This window comes from Crocodylus porosus, unplaced genomic scaffold (genome assembly GCF_001723895.1).
Source record: "Crocodylus porosus isolate Cpor-Errol unplaced genomic scaffold, CroPor_comp1, whole genome shotgun sequence".
Classification (NCBI taxonomy): Eukaryota; Metazoa; Chordata; order Crocodylia; family Crocodylidae; genus Crocodylus; species Crocodylus porosus.
Window position 1 is genome coordinate 63588908 of NW_017728886.1, and position 20401 is coordinate 63609308.

The following is a 20401-nucleotide window of genomic DNA, read 5'->3' on the forward strand; positions in this document are numbered from 1 at the left end:
AGAGTAAATTGGATGCTTATCTTGCTGGGATCCTATGACCCCAGCTGACTTCCTGCCCTTTGGGCAGGGGGCTGGACCCGATGATCTCCCAAGGTCCCTTCCAGCCCTGATGTCTATGAAATAAGGCCTTTAATATGATTGAAGAGACTAGTTGTAATTACAATGGTTAAAGCAGTGCCGACTAACATTTGTATCTTTGTATCTAAATAAAATAACAGGCACTTTCATTTTTATTACGATTTTTAACAAGTTACTAGCAAGAGATTTCTGGGTTATAAGTCACAGCACCTAACTTTGCTAGTTTAAGACAAACTCTGTTTTTCTATTTGTTCTCATTTACTCCTTTGGCACCCCCAAGTCGATTCAAGAAGTTGTTCTAGAAAACCGAGTAGAGACTCTACTGTGGCTATGGGAGTGACAATGCTGGTCTTGATATCCCTGGGTTGCTGACATCAACAACATGGGTGGTGAGCTGTGGCAGATTTAACTCCAGAAGTCTGCTGATGTGCTACTATGGGACACTATCTACGTATATAAAATGATTGCTCATAAGATCCTAGATCCATTCAATTAAGCCTCCATTAGAAAGGAGCCTATCACAACTGCTGCTAATCTCACCATGAAATGAGAAAATGCAGACTGGGCAATGTAGATAATCCAGTTGCTAGATAATGGCATTCTAGGGGACAGTGGCATCAAAAGTGTCAATCACTATGGAAATGATTATCATTGTTTATAAATTCCCAGCATCAATAACACCTTTCTCTGCAATATATTTCAAACTTTTTTATGTAAAAAATGTATTGAAAAACAACCTAGAAAATAGTTTATTTGGCAACAAGCTTACAACAATTGCACTTGATTTAGCTGTGCATGATAGACCCATTTCTGCACCAAGCAAGTCAACCGGAGTTTTGCAACTGGCTTCTGTGGGAGCAGGTTTGTGCATGGACAACCATCCATATGCCATCACTTAACAACTAAAAACCTTCTATTGTCATACAGGCAGCACAGAGAATTGTGCCTTTAGCAGAGTGAGATGTCATCTATCAGAACAGAATCTCCAACAGCAGAGGAAGAGGGAAACAGACAAACAAGAAAAAGGACCAAGAAGGGCCAAAAAGCATCATCTGCACATTTAAACCAGGGGAAGACTAATGCAAATGAGAGTCCCCCCCCCCATACGCTGTATTTTCACGTGGTAAAAAAATCTAAAATTAAACTGTCCTGAAGCTGAAAAACTGTGGGTCCCAAGGTGCCAGGTCCCTGGTTGGGAGAGGAGGTTTAGAAGCCCTGCGATACCTGACCTTGGGACAGTTCATATGATGAGATTCTAGGAAGCCAAGACTCTCAAGCTTCCCTCCATGTGAGCTGTCAGGAACCCAGGTAAGTTTCTGATGGACCTTGGCTCCATTTCAGTGAAAGTTAGTGGAAACTAAGAGGTTTTCGTGAAGAGCTTTGGTTTTGATGAATCGATGTTTTCAGAAAATGTCTGGCTCATTCTACCAGTAACTTGGATGATGTGGTTGTCCCCTTACCTGACATGCTGAAAGCGAGCATGGCTTCATCAAAACAGGTCCTTTTAGGGAATCCTCCGTCTCCTTGTTTTGACTTGTAGAACAGTAATGATCATCTGCTATCGTGATCTGCTCATTTTCTTCTGCCTCCAGCTGACTCTGATTGAAACGCAGAGAACCCTTCAGAATATCCTTGATCTATTTGTTGAAGAGGAAGTGAAAAATAGAATTCTAAAATATTTGAAGTTTATTCAAACATACCAAAAGCTGGTAACCAACTTCCATGCACTATTTTCTTTGTACAGTAAAAGCTGTGTTATCTGTCACTTTACCGTCTGGAATGCTCTATTAACTGGCATGCTGATCGATGTGGCAAAAGCAAAAGTCCCCCTCCCTGTCCCCTGGCACATTGACACAAGGGAGTGAAAGCCCTGGTGCATCGGACACGGTGGTGGACCGAACAGGCAAAGATGCCTCCAACCTGCCCGGCTGGAGATAAATGCAACTCTCAGATAACTGGGACATTTGATTAACCGGCACCCACCATTTCTAAAGAAAATTGCATTAAAGTTACCACTAGCAATGACTTAAAAAAAAAAAAAAGGCACCAGTGAAATGTGCTTCTACTGGAAACTGCAAAAAAGCAGAAAGTACCCAAGAGACTTAAAAAGAATAAACTGATCCTATTCTCCTTGACACTGTACTTACATAATTAACATACATCATGGTATTTCTAATGAAATACATTTCAAAGCTAACACAGGGTATTATGTATTCAGAGAAAAAGTGTTAAGAGATAGGTGCTCCCCCTGTCTTATGACAAGCATACAGTACTTTTTAAAAAAAAAAAAGAAAAAGACTGTAATATTTTATTTTTGTAATGTGAAAAAAATTAATACTGAATACAACATATGCTAGGCACTGAGAGGAATGATAGTATAGTGGGTAGATGAAGCCCAGAACTGTGGGTCAGGCTATATCAGGCTACACCAGTTTCACTTCCAAGTCCTCACAGACTTCTTAGAAACTCAGTATCACTCTTCAGAAAACAATGCTTAACAAAACTCCACACGTTAGCATTTGCAAATCAAGGGATAGCTCTATGATAGAAGAAATGCAGAATTGAAAAATGTTTTCACTACCATTAAAAAAATGTGAGCAACTTAATTCAGTTTGTATCTGTACCTGTTTCAAACCAGCCAGGGATACCAGAATTTCATCTTCTTTCTCCAAGTGTTCTTGTAATATGACTTCTTGAATATTTCCTATAACAAAAACACAGTATTTTTAAACAATCACATCATCTGCTACTAACTTACAGTCAACATTTAGGCAATTGTTGATCTTCTGGATCATGGTGTACCCATAAGAGTTCTACTCAGGGGCCTGATGAATCTGCTTGTATGGAGTCCATCACACCAAGTCTTTTGATGCGTATGCCTAGGCAAGAGTATGGAGGAGTGGAGGTCCTGAAGACCTACCATCCCCGCTTTAGACCCCTGTAGGTATTTAGACCAACACATAGGTATTTAGAAACAAACAATGAGAATCCCTGTGACAGACAAGTTTAGGCATACATGTGCAGGGCTATGGTCTGGCACTTTTACCAGTTTTGAAAGGAGATGAGAAAAACAAGATTGGCCAAAGCTAGGCACCAGAATCACCGGAGTCCCTGTTGTACCACTGTTGGATGTACCCTAAGACATATACAACTCTTGTGTCTTTGAAGAACACTGGGAGCTAGGAACTTAATCACCTGCAGTACTGTTTCCACTTTGCTCTGGGTTTCCAGTTTAAAAGTCCTAACTTTGTCCAGGAACTGCTTGGAAATATATATAACAATGGCATTAAATGCACCCCTTGAACTGAATTAAGTATGTGCATGACAGCTGTAGTCCAGAGTTAATGCTAGAGTAGCTGAAATCCTCACTTCCACTCAACTTCTTTATGATGGGTAAAAGAGGCAAAGTAAAAGAGCTCTGAAGCCTTATATCTGTAAGAAAAATGACTTGCCTAGAAGCTCTAACACTGTCCTCAGAAGATCACTTTGAGGTCAGAGCTGAGGGCAGGATGGGAATGTCACAAGTTGAGCTGCAGAAAAACATGCCATGGAAAGTCTGGGCAGTGCTGCAGGCCGTAAGGCAGATTGGAGAGACTGCTGCTGCAATTTACACAGGACTGTAGGACTGTTGAAGTACCTGTAGGAGGTTTTTCAGCCAGCAAGTAAATGAAAACACCAGAGAGGTTTAAAGTAGAGGAATCAAACTTATCCACCCTGGGCAATGGGCTGGTCTGTGGGCTAGATTGGGACCCACAGACCAGCCCTACATGCTGGATTCAGCCCACTTGGCTGGTCCACTTGCAGACATCACATCCAGCCTATGCTCTAGACCGGCCATGCACACTGCTTGCAGCAAGCATGGTACGTCCTCCAGCCCTGGGCACCACATGTAGCATGAGTCAGTGCCAGCACCAGCTCCATGTGTAGCGTGCAGCAGTATGGGTGTGATGAACTGAACCATCCCTAGATCCAGCATACAGGGCTGATCTGGCGTGGATGCCATATTCAGCATGTGCCCAAATTAGGTGCACATCATGTACAGCTCACAGCAGAGACCTCTGTGGACTGCATACAGCACACATGGCCAGGGCTGGTTTAAAGGAAGAAAAAGACAAGACATCTCCCAAAAAGGGAAAGTGGTGAAGAACTATATGCTATGTAAAATGTTGAAGATGCGACTAGAAGTAAACAGAATAGGAATGGCTGAAGGTGGCATGGCATCCATGTTAGCAGCCCATCTAAATAAAAAAAACCCTATATTTACATTATTTATGTTTGTCCAGTACATGGAAGTCGACTGTAGCTATGAACAGAATCAACAGACAAAAATATAAAAATAAAAAAACCTGGCTAGCAACATATTCCAAAGTACATCATCAGGACGTTGTATTATACAGACTGCAATAAATACAAAGCAAGGATTCTTTTGTTTTCTTCATTATTTTGATCCTTCATCATCGTGGTTTTAGTCTCTTAATATATTAAATTAATAGTAGTAATAGTTTCTGGCAAAACTTCAATATCTAGCACAAGTTGAGATAATACATTAAGTTCTGACTATCTGTCAAATGTATCCTGTATTTCTGCTATAAAAAGAGTTCTGTGATCTCTCTAGCACCAAAAGTCTACCTTAATATTTGGGTAAAAAAATCCTGAACAATAAAAAACCTAAACCATCAGGTTTTAATCAACTTTCTCATTTCTCAGGTTTTTATTTAATGTTTTTATAACATTATTTCCCAGATGCATAGAAAGATGCATTCTAAACCTCAGGTATGCAAGATGACAAAAGGGATAGAGCAGAAAGAGAAAATAAATAATTCACAGCTTACCACAAACCTACTAAAGACTCAGTGTGGAACACTGACCTTTCAAATACTAAGAGAATAAGATGCAAGACATTCCATGTGATTGTAAAATATTCCATTGTAATTTCTATTCCATTGTAATTTCTTTTTATTCTCTTACACACACACACACACACACACAAAAACCCAAAACTATTTTTTCTTAAGTTGGCATTCAAAATTTAATACATTAAAACACCAATGAGATGGGAAAGGTTACATGTGTTGAGGAAACAATATATTTTCTATATTTTGAGAACTAACTTCCACAATAAAATATAATTGCAGCCACTAAAATTAATACAATTCTCACATCACACTTCTACTTTAGCAAGATTTACAATGCGCTTAAGACAGAAAATCAAGAGAGTTAAAGCTTGGAAACACAGTGGGACCTACTGTTAGCATACTCTGCTTAATTGAGGAATTTGGATGTTTGCTTTATTTGTTGGATATGCTGGTTGTTTAATATATTTTATGGTCAATTTTCAATCCATACAATCAAAGTTTTAAATGATAAAATTGTATTTCCAAATCATTTCATACTGTGGGTCTCAACCTCCTATTGAAGTGGCAGCAGAGAGAGGCAGAGAAGCATGAACAGCAACACAAGTGTCTCTCCGTGTTCACCCAGCAAGCGCAGTCAGTCTATGCCCTTCTGTAAGTGGGAGCTATGGACACTTCACTTATTTTCCTACTATACTACTTCTGTCCATTCTCTCACTTTCATTTTCATTTATTTATTTATTTTATTTTTACAGTTCTGTATGTGTATGTTTGAAAGCACCACTGTTCTGTTAAGAAATTCCTAGAAGCAAATTTTAGGCACACACAGTATTCCTTGTTTGGAAAAAAAAAAAATGAGATTTATAAATGTAATTATAAAGAAAACTGCCACCTTAACCATAAAGTTGTTATTATGGCTTCCTATATCCAGGTGGTTATAAACCTGCATCGTACATGCTAGTTACATCAAAGCTTCCGTAAGAAGAGTTTTAATACTGAAGAAGGATGTACCAAAATAAAGTCTTGATTAAAGTTAGACACATGTATATAATATAAATGTGAAAGATACCAGGCTGAGTAAAACAAAACTATTACGGGGTGAAGAACTTAGGAAAAACACCAAAGGTGATGGCAGATGGGATTTTCTATATTAAAAAGATACACTTTTAATTTTTTCCCCATAGTTTGAAATCTTTCTATACCTTTTAATTTTCTGCACATAAAGGAAGTGGCAATACAGTGAAGAGCTCCTTTCTAGTATTTCTTCCATCTGCTACTTTATCACAGAATTGTAATGTTTATGTTATACTTTATTATAAAATAGTAAAATATTTATGTGCATTGGTATCCGTGTGCATCAACATAATCAAATAAAATCTGAGGACATTTTTCTATCTGGAACAATGACATCACCTACTGAAGCACAATTGAATTTTATGATTTATCAATTAATTGCAAAACCAATTACATCTATTTCTGTGCAATAAATATTTCTCTTAGCCATACTGTGACATGGATGTAATTTAAAAGTGAACAAGAAGCTAGGAGCAGAGTAGGACACATCATATACTTCATTCATTGTTGATTTGAAGATTTTCTGCAAAATTTCATTTCATAGAATCCAAAACACTTCTGCAAACATGCATCTATTTTCAGCAAAGCTTCTGTCAGAGTTGATGGGAAGGAAACAGACCAAAAATGTGGAGAAAGTGTCACATTCTATAGATTTGGGTTAGGGCAATGTCACAGGACACTGGAAAACCAGGTTCCAGCCTGCTCTGTCTGATTCAGAGCTGTGTGGGAAAGAGAACTTCATTCCAGGATGAAACAACCAACACTTAAACATTAAAAAGTGAGTACAAAGTGAAGTCACCATCCTCTGAACAGCTCTGAGCTCATCTTAAAGAGCAATACTGCCACGTAACACATGCACTCACTAACATTTAGCTACCATAACAAACAAAGGCTGCTTGTTTTTAACGGGCATATTAACTATTGAAAGTGTATTATGCAACTGTTTAAGAATAACACACTATCTGTAAAGCAACGAGATAAATACTGTAGAAACCTGTCCAATTATTTGATAACTATTTCCAACGTAGACAAGATAAACCTCCCAAAAGGTCTTTTAATGGTATGAAATAATGTGTGGTACTGTGTTTAAAACCTCAGTAAATTCAAAATGTAGGTCATACCATTTTTTTTGACATTTTCATACAGCCAAAGATAAACAGCATATCAGATAAAAAATGTGGTAAAAATACACCCTCTAGGTTATAAAAGTTCAAAATTAAGATGAATTATACTTCCATTTCCTGTTCTGGCACTTAATGGAACAGAATATCCACGTCACATGAAAATTCAATTTTGAAATAGCTATTTAAGAAATTTGAGATTTCCATTTCCTCAGCTAATTTCTCCACTTTAAATGGAAGATCATTTATCATTTTCTGCATAAAGATAAAACAGTAAAATAAACCACAAAAGCTCACAGGTGGAAAGTGTAGAAAAGGCCTTTTCTCTTTGGGCGATGTTACACCTTATGCTGTAAGCCACACAAATGTTAATTGGTATAGTGTTGTTTAGCTTAGTGGAGCACCTTAAGGTAAAAAATCATTTCTGATTGTCCTTCACCTGCACAACTGTGACTTGCCACTAGAAGTTTGATGAGAAGGAGAAGGACTAGGAGCTTGTGTAAAACGTTTCTAAGGTGAGGTAGCTTTTATTCTGGGTCTTCTTAATTGTGGTCCTGTTCTCTGAACATGAACCACTCTACTTACTCTGTGCTTGTTTTGAGATAAAAAGAAAAGTCCAGAGGATCGGTTTTATTTCAAACTTTTAGAACTTTCAAAATTCCTTTTATTTTTGCTAGTTCTTTTTGGATTCTATTGGATCATTTGTTTAAGGAAAAACAATCAAATGCACAAATCCAAAATGGGAATGGCAGCAGCAAGGGATCTGTAGGGTTTTAGTAAACTGCAAGTTAAAAGAAGAGTCAAAGGATCGGGCCCCTCAAAGCTCAGGTGGTCCCAGGCCAGGTGGCAACCCAGGCAGGGGCAGCACGGGGAAGACAGGAGGGAAAAAAGAAAAAAAAAGGAGTGGGCCTCTTGGAGCTCAGGTGGTACCTGGCCAATGGTGGTGCAGGGGTTGAGCTCCAGAGAAAAAAAAGCATCAGGCCCCTCGGGGCTCAGGTCCCACTTTGAACGCCTTCAAGGAGCATACGGATGCTTATCTTGCTGGGATCCTATGATCCCTGCTGACTTCCTGCCCCTGGGGCAGGGGGCTGGATTCGATGATCCTCTGGGGTCCCTTCCAGCCCAAATGTCTATGAAATCGCCACACTTAATGGAATAGGAGCAAAATTAGGTGGATTAGAGATGATCTTGTCCTGGAGAGGTGTAACTCTAAACCAAGTAACAAACCACTTAAGGAATCAGAACTTGTGGTAGAGATGATATCGTTTTTTTAGCCCAATTAGATTTTGACCAACCGTAAAAGTTCTCCTGGGTAGAAATGACAGCTCATATTTCATAGGAGAGTTCTGGTGTTTGCTGATAAGCAGGATGTAGTTCTATTTCCTTCTGGTTAAATAAGATACATAACCAGAAGAAAATATGACTCCATCCTGCTTACCACCAAACAACTTCAAGGTAAATGGACTACTCCAGCTTTTCTCTGAGCCTAGTCTTCATATAAAATGAACTGTCCCCAACAGGAGATTTTACCATACCTTCAGCTCTCCTATGAAATATGAACTTTCAATTCTACCCAGAAGAACTTTTACAATCTTTTCTCCTATGCCTGAAGAAGGGTGTTTGTGCCGAAAGCTTGCAATTAAAGATTTTTTTTGGCAAAAATCTAGTTGGTCTAATAGAAGAAAATCATCTCTACCGTAAGTTCTGATTCCTTTTGCCTCTACACCAATATGGCAAATATGGGATCTACATTTTCAGGAGAACCAACAAGTGACAGATCTATAAAACATGACTGCAGCATTGGGAAGGTAGTATACACACTGCTTGCTCCAGGACACAGGGAAAGGAACCAGTTAGACTCTATGGACTTAAACACAAGCTATTTTGCAGGGAGCCTATCCATTATGTCGTAGAATTTTATGCAGCAGCAACAAAAGTGTCAACTGAGGGAATCCATAACAGAACTTTCCAGATTTTTGGAAATCCTTTGTTAACACAGGAAGTGACTAATCTGCAAGATAAGTGCATGTATAACAAAGAATGATCTGCTTTAGTGGATTACGAACAGGAAAGGTCATTGAAATGAAGAACACTAATGATATTAAACAGAGACTGAGTTTACACAAGACGCTGACTGTGCAGTCATCTGAGATGACTGCACAGTAGTGTTGCATGGCAGAAACCATGACGTGACATTACTATGCAGTACCCTTGGGCTACTGTGCAGTCAGTGTCATAATAAAGCCATTCGTGGACACCACTGCACAGTAACTTGGGTAACTGCGCAGTCAGCATCTTGTGCAGCAGCAGCCACAGTAATGTAGGCAGTGACCAGTTTGCCACCTCTGACTTATCAGCAAAAAGATATGGTTTTGTTTTCATTGTTTTGAGGACCTGAAGTAAGAAGACATGATAGTAGACAAGGCTTTGCTGTTGACAGAAAATCAGGAGATAGCAGAGGGAGGTAGGGAAACCAGTAGCTTGAAGATGCCTACTAGCTTACCTGTCCACTTCAGTTCTGTTTTTTTTCCTTCTACTTCCTACCCATCTCTTATAACACTCATTCTCTTCTAAATAGCACCCACTCTTGTAGAGTCATCACAGTGAGGTCATAGAACAATTTATAAAAGGTTGTGCAAACTTATTTCATGCTTCATTCAGCTGATTCTTGTTCGCTCTCTTGCGATATTTCATGGGTGCGTTTGTGCATTATATTGTTATATGCCTTGTATATTGTGTACTCGTATATATTGGTCAGCTGTAAAAAGTCAACAATGTAAAAACAATTAACGTGCTGTGGCGTCTGAGACACTGGTTACAGCACCAGAAAAAGAATGTACAGTTGCAAATGTTGATGATTTTTTTTAAATAGTGACCATAACAGCAGACATACCCATTAGAAGTTAAATTGTGCTTATTGCATCCCCTCAAGTTGTAGGCAGTGCACCCAGGCAGGACAGGCACCCAACAGACATCTTCTACAGCCACAACAGATCAAAAGGGAATACCACAGGGGCACAGCACTATGCCACTCTGACAGACTGCAGTGTGTACTTCCCCTGTGCAAGCTTAGCTTCTTTGAGCAGCATCAGAGAATGTAAATTTAATTAGTTTTTGTACCTGGTTGCTGTGGAATAGCAAGGGGATACGAATCTCCTTGCACACCACCTAACGTTATGTACTTTGGGCCAGGGCTGGTCACTAATAATCAGTCAGGTTTGATCTATGCGATTACTTGCATCTTTTATACAACAGCTGGCGCCATCTGCACATCACACCATCTCTACTGAGACTAATTCTAAAACTGCCAAACTCTCAGCAGTTTCAAACAGTTTTTATTAAAAATCCATGCCAGAAAAATAGTTTCCTTCCTTCTTCCCATTTTCCAAATGGTCTCCTCTCCTGCTGCAATCCCCAAACACCATAAACAAAAATTTACATTGGTCTGAGATGCAAGGTAAGTAATAGCCAGTTCTGCATTAGTGACAAGTTTATAAGCCATTGGCTGTAACAGCTAGAAACTGCAACCTCACCCACTGGACAACTGTACCTCCCTACCTTCCAATGCTATAAAGCACTCGCTTGCCATTACAGTACACTGTAGATACTGAATCCTAGCATTGCAAAAGCTATACATAGGAAAGACATCTTTGAGACTCCTAACATATTTTTTGTTTTCCAGTTCAAAGGCTTGTCTAGCTGAGCTCATTAAAAGTGGAACTTGATTTTACATGTAAAATAATTTACGGGGGCTCAGCGGCCATTGTGATAAATACAGTATAAAAACCTAGACAGACTGATAATTAAAAGACCTAACACGAGTATACTCTTAATCATTTTATTAAAAGATTGTTAAAGGAGTTCTTTGAATAGGTAACTGATATAGAACAGACTTGATAATGGTTTTAAGGAATCACTCATGTTAATCAAAGCATCACTTACTGATCTTTTTCATTTATGTCTACGTATTTACACTCATAACTATTAAATAGATTTTGTAAGTCAGCTGGGGTCAGAGGACCCCAGCAAGATAATTATTCAAGTGCATCTTGAATGTGCCCAGAGTAGGTGCTTGCACCACTTCTGGGGAGAGTCTATTCCCATACTTGGATGGTAAAGAAGTTCCTCCTTGTGTCCAGTCTAAAATGATCTTCCAGCAGATTGTGACCGTTGGACCTTGTTTTCCCGGGGGGAGCCCTGTTGAACAGACAGTCTCCCAGGTCCTGTTGCCCATCCCTGATATACTTATAGCCTAGACTTAGCCAAGCTGAAGAGTCCTGTGCCTCTCAGCCTCTCCTCATTTGGCCTGCTCTCTTGACCTCTGATTACATATGTGGCTCTCCTCTGGACTCTCTTGAGCTTCTCCACATCGTTTTTAAAGTTCGGAGCCCAGAATTGGATTCAGTACTCCAGCTGTGGCCTCACTAAGGCCAAATAAAGTGGGAGAATGACATCTTGTTTGAGATACATCAGTAGATGCAAGCCAGGGTTTTAGTCGCTTTGCCAGCTGCAGCATTGCACTAGTGGCTTATATTCATCTTGTGGTCAGTCATGACCCCCAAGTCTCTTTCAGATGTAGTGCTAGTGAGTGAAGCACTGCTGAGCCGATAGGTATGATAGGGGTTTTTCCTCCTAAGGTAGAGCACCTTGCATTTCTCTATATTGAAGGTTATCAGGTTTGTATCTGCCCACCTTGCAAGCCTATCTAAGTCAGCCTGAATCCCCACTGTGCTCATGTTTCCCCCCAGTATGGTGTTATCTGCAAACTTAACCAGTTCATTTCTGACACCCAAATCCAGGTTGTTAATGAATATATTACAGAGTACTGGTCTGAGTACTTATCCCTGAGGGATGCCACTGGTCACCATATGCCATGCTCACTCGGTTCCATCAATAATCACTCTTAGTTTGACCATGGAGCCAGTTCCCGACCCATTGGACCATAACGTTTCGAGGCCGCAGTTCCCCAGTTTTGCCACGAGGACATCATGGGAGACCAAATCAAAGGCTTTTTTGAATTCTAAGCAAATGACATCAACTTCTCCCCACCCATCCAGGCTGATGTGTCACCTGGTCATAGAAGATAAGGTTGGTCAGAAACGACCTACCTGGAACAAAGCCATGCTGGCTGTCTCTCAGAATGGTGCCTTCTGTCAGCCTGTTGCAAATGTTGTTGCAGTTTTACTATTTTGATGTCATCCTAATTGCTTATGTTGAGGCCTCATGCAAAAATTAAGATTACTATGTCTTGCACTCCAGTCATCTTTAGCTTTCATATTTGACCCAAATTACTGAACTTCATGGGTTTGTCACAGGTAGATTCTGCCTGACAAACCTGATAGCCTTTTACGACCAGGTAACACACTGCCTTGACACTGGAGCTGAGGCAGATGTCATCTACCTGGACTTTACGAAAGTCTTCGATACAGTTTCACATCCTATTCTAACAAGGAAGCTAGCAGGCTGTGGAGTAGATGCTTACACAGTCAGGTGGGTGGCAAACTGGCTTAGGGACTGCACTCAGAGTGGTGGTGGATGGGTTGTTTTTGACCTGCAGGGAGGTGGGCAGTGGGGTCCTTCAGTCCTTGGACCGGTGTTATTTAATATCTTCATCAGCGATTTGGACAAAGGTGTGGAGAGCACCCTGTCCAAGTTTGCAAATGACACCAAGTTATGGGGCAAAGTCAACACACCAGAGAGCAGGGAGTGGATACAGGCTGATCTGGAGAGGTTGGAGCAATGGGCAGAACAAAACAGGATGCAATTCAACAAAGGCAAATGCAAGGTACTCCACTGCAAGGGGAGGAGGAATCCCCTGCACACCTACAGGTTGGGGGATGACCTCCTCAGCAGCTCAGCAGCTGAAAGGGATCTTGGAGTCATAGTTGACTTCATGATGAACATGAGCCTGCACTGTAACAAAGCCATCAATAAAGCCAATCACACCTTATCATGCATTAGCAGATGCATGACCAACAGATTGAGGGACGTGATGCTCCCCCTCTATGCGGCATTGGTCAGGCCGCAGCTGGAGTACTGTGTCCAGTTCTGGGCGCTGCACTTCAAGAGGGATGCGGAGAATCTGGAGAGGTTGAGGGACCTGGATCTCTTCAGCCTTCACAAGAGATGTCTGAGGAGAGACCTTGTAGCAGTCTATAAGCTTATCAAGGGAGGACAACAGAGAGTTGGATATGTGCTATTTGCCATGATATGGAAGCAGAATAGCAAGGTGTGAAGAGATAAGCAGACACGCGCTAAGTTAAGCAGATAAATGCAGGTTTAGGCTCATCTCTGTCTGGATGATCCCCACTTCCCTGCAAGGAGGTAATATATAGATTCATTTTTGAAACTGGCTTCAAGGAAGTTATGGAGGGGTGCCTCAAGTCCAGTGAGAAATGCTTTGAGTTCAAAAAGGTTGAGAACCACTGTTCTGTGGTGACTGATGGCTACATAAAATCCTCATATAAATTTGGGCCCATGGAGAGCTGGAATGGTGCTCAGGACAGTTGAATGAAGAACTAACACTTTAATGTCTCCAAATTCTAGGCATGACAATCCAGAACATACGAAAACTTTTATAATTTAGGACATGCACATAAAATATAAAGCTAAAGAAAGTGAAATAATTTGTATTAGTAGAAATGAACTTTGCCTGAAGTAAAAGCACATGTTCACATGCTTAATAACATAACTATCACAGGCAAAGCGCTACTTTAAATTTTTATGAAATAATAAATAGTTTCCTGTGGTGGTGATGCTGGACAAGTTGTGCTTCCAGTTATAAAAAAAACCTTACAATGCATTTACAATTAAAATTCAGAGTACGTATGATTTAAATCTTGGACAGTTTATGACTTTTCTGAGATGAACTGAATCTAATGAAAAAAAATTCATATTAGAATAGGACACAGAAAATAAATTTCCAGTATATAGTACTGACTCAGCTGCCTTGGATTCTGCCCCAAAGTGTAGATGTTAGCAAGGACAATTGTACTGAGATACAGCTAGAAGTGCTCATCTATTGCACAAGCAAAAGTGTCAAGGTTTTGTTAGAACTATAGGATTTTTTATTTTTGTTTTCTCACTTAAGGGATGGATCTTGAAGTGGCAAACTCTCCCACTTGCAACCTGAATTTGAGGTGGGAGGATGGGGTAAACCTCTGTGTGCATATATATCAGCAGGGGCTGCGGAGGGAAGGCACTGCATGCCATTTCTTATTGTTTTCTGTTATCCTGATGTATTCCATTATATTTTGTGTGCATTTTCCAATTATATTTAATGGCTATGTGCCCCTCAGTTATCTTTCTTCTTTTTACAAAACAAAAACATGGCATTTGCTTGGTTTCCTCCATCCATCATAAGCCTTTTATTCTCTTGCTTTGCTTGAATCAGGACTGGAAGCATCTCTCCAACACAATAAAGCAATAATGTTGCATCTGTCAACAGGGGGTGGTGCTGTACTTGTAAGACCTGTCACGCTCTTATCTAGGCATTTGTGAGGTATAGCTAGTTATCAGTGAGAGACGAGCAATTTCCATCTTATCACTGCTGAAAAATTAGGCTGCAGAAAGAATGAACAGTCTTTCTCAGTTTGCTGGATATAGAAGAGTTTTGCACAATGAAAAAAATGCAGTTTATTAGAGACTTATTTAATTTGGCCAAAAAAAAAAAAAGAAATTACAAACTACAGCAAATTCACAACATTTATGTAGAAATCAGTAAGATGCATTACTGGTAATACTGAACTGGTGCTTTAAAGTTAAAATTAAATTGATCTGAATTGAAAGGCATAATTATTTCCCTATTAATAATAAACTGCATTAGAAGAATGTCCCTTCCCTTTGTCTTCATTTTGTTCTGTAGGCTTCTCAATGTCTTCTTTAGATTTAATAAACCTATTGACTATATGTATACTACCTGAAAATTGTGCCAAAACTATGATGTTATTTCACAGTGGCCTTACAAAGTTATCTTGCTGCTCCACTCCACTTTCATATAACAGTCTTCCTCAGAGAATAACTTCTTCAGAGTTGCCTAACTTCATTTTGGCAGCTCTATCCCTTTTTGCTAGTGAGTGTGGACCTAAGCTAGGAAATTTAATTCATGCTAATTAACTGGCATGGTTTTAAAAGAATGCACCAGCACAAAACTGCACTGTATGCTTTAGTGGTGCCACTGCATCTGTTGCACAAACCAGGCCACATTCAAAATGAAGACAATTAATCTGGACATTTTAGCAGTTTTGTGGCTGCTGTGGGAGGTGGAACAGAGTTGTGCATAGTGACTTAGGATGTGGTTATCTTGCTTCTCTATGCTCTGGGGAAGTGGAGAAGATTGCTTTCAAGCATATTCCACCCACCTGGTCCCCTTGCTCATTCACCAAATACATACACAAGGCAGTGAATCTGCTTTTGGGACATCCCCACATTGTCACTCTGAATCAGTGGCCTTGGGAGGAGCAACAGTGAGTGAGTACCCGTTTCTGGGTCTGGCATATGCTAAGCATGATTGGGAAGGACAGAGTTTGCTCAACAGTAGGGCCCCCAGATCAGCATGGCGAAATGTTGGTATACACTTTTAAGTGAATAAATACATAATGATTTATTTTGAAGAAGCTGTTGCTGACTCTTTCTAGTCAACCACAAATCCGATTCCCAGAGCAAACTGACTTATGGGTGCCAAACACAGATGAGCCTTTTGCTGCTACCCTAAGACTCGAGAGTGATCCCACTGTATGGTTCTGCCCTGAAGAAAGCCAGGCTTGACAGTGAGTAAGCATATTCAAAACGAGAAACGAGTAAAAGGAAAGCATAGCCCTGTAATTGATGTGAGGTTTTAACTCAGTGTGAACAATCTTTATGACATCTATGTAGTGATGAACCATGAAAAAGAAGGAACCCTGCTCACCTTTCAGAGTCCAGATATCAACCACAAAAAAGAAGTTTGCAAAATCTCCTTTAAAACCTTTTATCACTGAGGCCATAAACAACAAAGACATTTACACAGTCAAATTTCCAGTGAAACAGCATGACACTATAAAACTATGCTTTAAGTGTACAATGGAAGTTAGTACAGTTCATATAATGAATATGCAAGCTCTGCCCTTATCAGAGTAATTCCATATACTTATAATTTGCTACTGCTTTAATTTGTTACTGCTTTGCTACTGTTTGCTAATTTTTATTATTTTACTGGCAGCATTTATAGTATAAAACAAGAAGAGTGCTTCAGGGAGATGTAGCAGAAAGAGGAGAAATGCTGTTGTGCTTAAACAGATCTGAGCATGTACAGAATCAGTTCCCTGAAAACCAAGCTATACAGTCACTTTTTGTTTTAGGGCAACAGGTTTTATTTAAACCTATGAAATATGTTTTTCGTTTTCTTTAATGGGGTAGCTCTTCTTATGTTCTTTAAAAACATAATTCTTTTATAAAAGGAACAACCCTCTCAGAATTCAAGGGCAGGGTTCTGAGATGGCCTTTTTACCTCCAGCACTTTCAACAAAATTGAATGTATAAAATATGGATTCTTTTACTTATGCCCCAAGAAAAAGGGAACTAATTTACTTTACTCATTCCCTCTGTAGCTGAGTGTTTTCTTTCAACCTGAGCTAGCAGAATCAGTTCTAATTTCCATTTCATTTTATCCAGAAATAAATTTCATAGCCTTCCATCTCATCGCGTAATACATAATAAAACAAAAACTCAGTACCGTGGTATATATATTTGATGAAGACTGCACATGTATGTACCAACCATAGGCAACCTGCCAGTATTCAAATAGTGAAGCCATAATGATACAGCAACCTAAGACTGGAAGGGGCATCCTGGGCCAGGAGGTCTAGTTCCTTCTGGTTGCAGACTATTTTGCTAATTGGTCCATGAAATTGCCTACTCTGACCCCTCTCATGCAGCACAGCCATAAAGAACCCTAAGGAAATAAAAACCCTACAGTGTGCAGAGGTAAAGAGTATGAGAGACAGGGGTCCTGTCAATGCCTTGCCTCTGCAACGGAAGGAAATGTGTTTGGTTACCTTATGCTCAGATCATCCTAAGAGAAGGACTATGCTAGAAACTATCCTTGACAATCAGACATGATAGAAAACCATTTCCTGACACTGAATCTGATGATCAATTTGATGCTGAGGGCATGAGAAAGATTTCTATGTACTGGTAGAAGCACCAGTGCACCCTAGCCAAGTTATCTACCCTAGTTTTGGCAAATTTCTACAGATTTAGAAGATGGCAAAAACAAACAAGAAAGCAAAACAACAAAAAAAGGGGCCAAGTATTTCATGGGGGAAAAAATTATCTTTGGCCCCTAAAAGTGATCAGCAGAGACCCTGAAGCATAGGATTATCATACATTACTCACATGGAAATTGAGCTTCCTTTCAGTGCTATTAGGCAGATACCAAGTACTTGAATTCATGCATTACATACACTGATTATTGCATTAATTATGCCTCTATTTCATCATACCATCCATTGCATAAAACTTGCTTAGATCCATTTTGAAAGAAGTCAAGTTCCTTAGCTCCCCTACCTTCCTGATGCTTGCTCTGCAAATGTATTTATAAAAAGCAATCGTATCCCTTTTCAATCTCTATTTGTCTAGGCTAAACAAGACAAGCTCTTTTAATATCCTGTTATAAGATTGGTTTTCCATTCCCATACATTTCTTAGTAACCCTTCTGTCTCTGTTCCAGTTTAAATTCTTTTTATTTATTTTTTTTAAGCACAGTAATCAGAATTGCAGACTATACTCAAATGTAATATTATTAAAGCCTTCGATAGTCACCTATTGGGCTAGGTGACCTTCAGGAGGTCACCTAGCCCAATCCCCTGCTAGCCCAACCATCCCCAACTAGATCATCCCAGCCAAAGCTTTGTCTAGCTACGAATACATCCTAGAATCTCATTAGACTTTTTAATGGCTGCATTACACTGATGGCTCACGGTCATCAGTGAGCAACCAGTATATCCATGCCCCTTTCTTCTATTGTCTCCAGTTTATAAGCCCCCATCCTAAAGCAAAAATTATTTGCATTAGTTCCTAAATGCATGACTTTCATACCATTAAACTTCCCATCATTTCTATAGCTTTATTTCACAAGGATATTTAATTCTAACAATCATCCTCTTCTTTATTGGTAATATTTCTAGCTTTGCTTTGCATCATCTACAAGTTTCACTAGTATACATCTAGTTCTTGCACCAAAGTTACCAATAAAAGCCCCATCAGTTGCGGAAATCCCAGTCCCGGCTGCACATGACGTACAGCCAGGGCTGAGAGCCCTGTCAGCAAAGGGGGCTCCCAGCTGTATAAGTCTGACTCCTGACAGTGCAGGGGGAGCCCAGGATCTGGCTCCCCCTACGCCAGCAATAACGTGCGATTGGATTTATTGTGCAATCCCATAACCTTACCTCTTGCCAAGCATTTGTGGATCATACGTTAGATCCAACTGCACCTTTACCTACATGTGTAGAGGGGACTTAAGTAAACAGTAGCATAACTGAACTGAGCAACTTAGTCAGATTTCCCAAAATAAAATATGTAGACATGCTGGAAAGCACTGGGGAACCACAAACTCCAGCCAGGAGATGTAGATTGAACTGTCTTTTGATCTTCCTCCCAAAAAAAGGACCTCCAAATACTATGTGATTTAGGAATCATCTTGAAGACTTTCATATTTCTGAAGCTGGAGGGCTGGATATAAAATCCAGAGTCTCTTCTGGAGGCAATTCACAGGTCTCTAATTCAAGAAACACTGATGACAGACCACATCCAGACTCTCATAAGGATAAATGACATTTTACAATTTGGCACCTTTTCCACTACGGAAAGAACTGTCAAATTCATCAGCTTTTCCCTTCATATCTCACATTAATATTGGACTGGGCAGGACTGATATTTCTCAGTGTCATGAATTAGATTTATACATCAGGAAAGGCTGTGTTCCGTCTCTGAATCAAAGATAAGCCGCTCTGCTGTAACAGACTGACAAGACTTCAAATTGATGATGCTGCAGCAGTTGAATTGTTAGAGAGTGTCAAATGGCAGAATTAAAACTTGTGTTAATGAATCTGTATCCATATGCCCACTACTTTATATACAGCTAGGATGCTTATCTCTGGAACGCAACAAAGTTTTGTTTTTGAGGCCATCCACAGAATCATAGAAAACTAGGGCTGGAAGGGACCTCAGGAGGTCACCTAGCCCAATCCCCTGCTAGCCCAACCATCCCCAACTAGATCATCCCAGCCAAAGCTTTGTCTAGCTGAGTTTTGAAAACCTCCAAGGATGGAGCTTCTACCACCTCTCTGGGTTACCTGTTCCAGTGTTTTACTATCCTCCTAGTGAGAAAATCCTTCCTAATATCTAACCTAAACTTCCCATTCTGCAACTTGAGACCATTGTTCCTTGTTCTGTCGTCTGCCACCAGTGAGAACAATTTAGCTCCATCCTCTATGGCAGTGGTCTCCAAACTCTTTTGATCATGCACCCCTATCAGTAAAACATTTTTGAGCATGCACCCCCAATATATGTATCTTTATATAAAGATGCATATAAATAGAAGTTATAATATTTTCTTCCCGCACCCCAATGGATCATCTTGTGCACCCCCTTGGGTGTGCACACCCCACTTTGGAGACCACTGCTCTATGGAACCCCCCTTCAGGTAGTTGAAGGCTGCTATTAAATCCCCCCTCAGTCTCTTCTTCTCTAGATTAAATAAACCCAGTTCCCTTGGTCTCTCCTTAATCATGTTCCCTAGCTCCTGAACCATTTTTGCCACCCTCCGCTGGACTCTCTCCAATTTGTCCACATCCTTTCTGTAGTAGGGGGCCCAAAACTGAACAGAGTACTCCAGATGTGGCCTCACCAGTGCTAAATAGAGGGAAATAATTTCTTCCCTTGACCTGCTGGCAACAAACCTACCAAAGCAGTCCAGTATGCCATTAGCCTTCTTGGCAACAAGGGCACACTGCTGGCTCATATTCAGCTTATTGTCCACTGTAACCCTTAGGTCCTTTTCTGCAGAGCTTCTGCCCAGCCAGACAGCCCCCAGACTGTAGTGGTGCATGGGATTCTTCCATCCTAAATGCAGGACTTTGCATTTGTCCTTGTTGGGCCAAAAGAAATCTCAATTCACCAATTTATCTAGGTCACTCTGAATCCTAGCCCTACCCTCCAGTGTATCTACTACTTTCCCCAGCTTGGTATCATCTGCAGACTTGCTGAGGGTGCACGCTGTATCATCTTCCAGGCTGT

At 40.2% G+C, this 20401-nt stretch overlaps 1 protein-coding gene across 3 annotated transcripts in view; it reads right to left on the reverse strand.

The window, feature by feature from the left end:
* The window catches only part of TBC1D5 (TBC1 domain family member 5), a 475698-nt gene that overhangs the window by 13675 nt on the left and 441622 nt on the right, over nt 1-20401 (reverse strand). For all 3 annotated transcript variants that reach the window (XM_019535723.1, XM_019535731.1, XM_019535738.1), the window contains 2 exons: nt 2703-2782; nt 1539-1715 (listed from right to left, as the gene is read on the reverse strand). In XM_019535723.1, coding sequence (XP_019391268.1) covers nt 1539-1715; nt 2703-2782 — 257 coding nt within the window. The remainder of the gene's footprint in view (nt 1-1538; nt 1716-2702; nt 2783-20401) is intronic.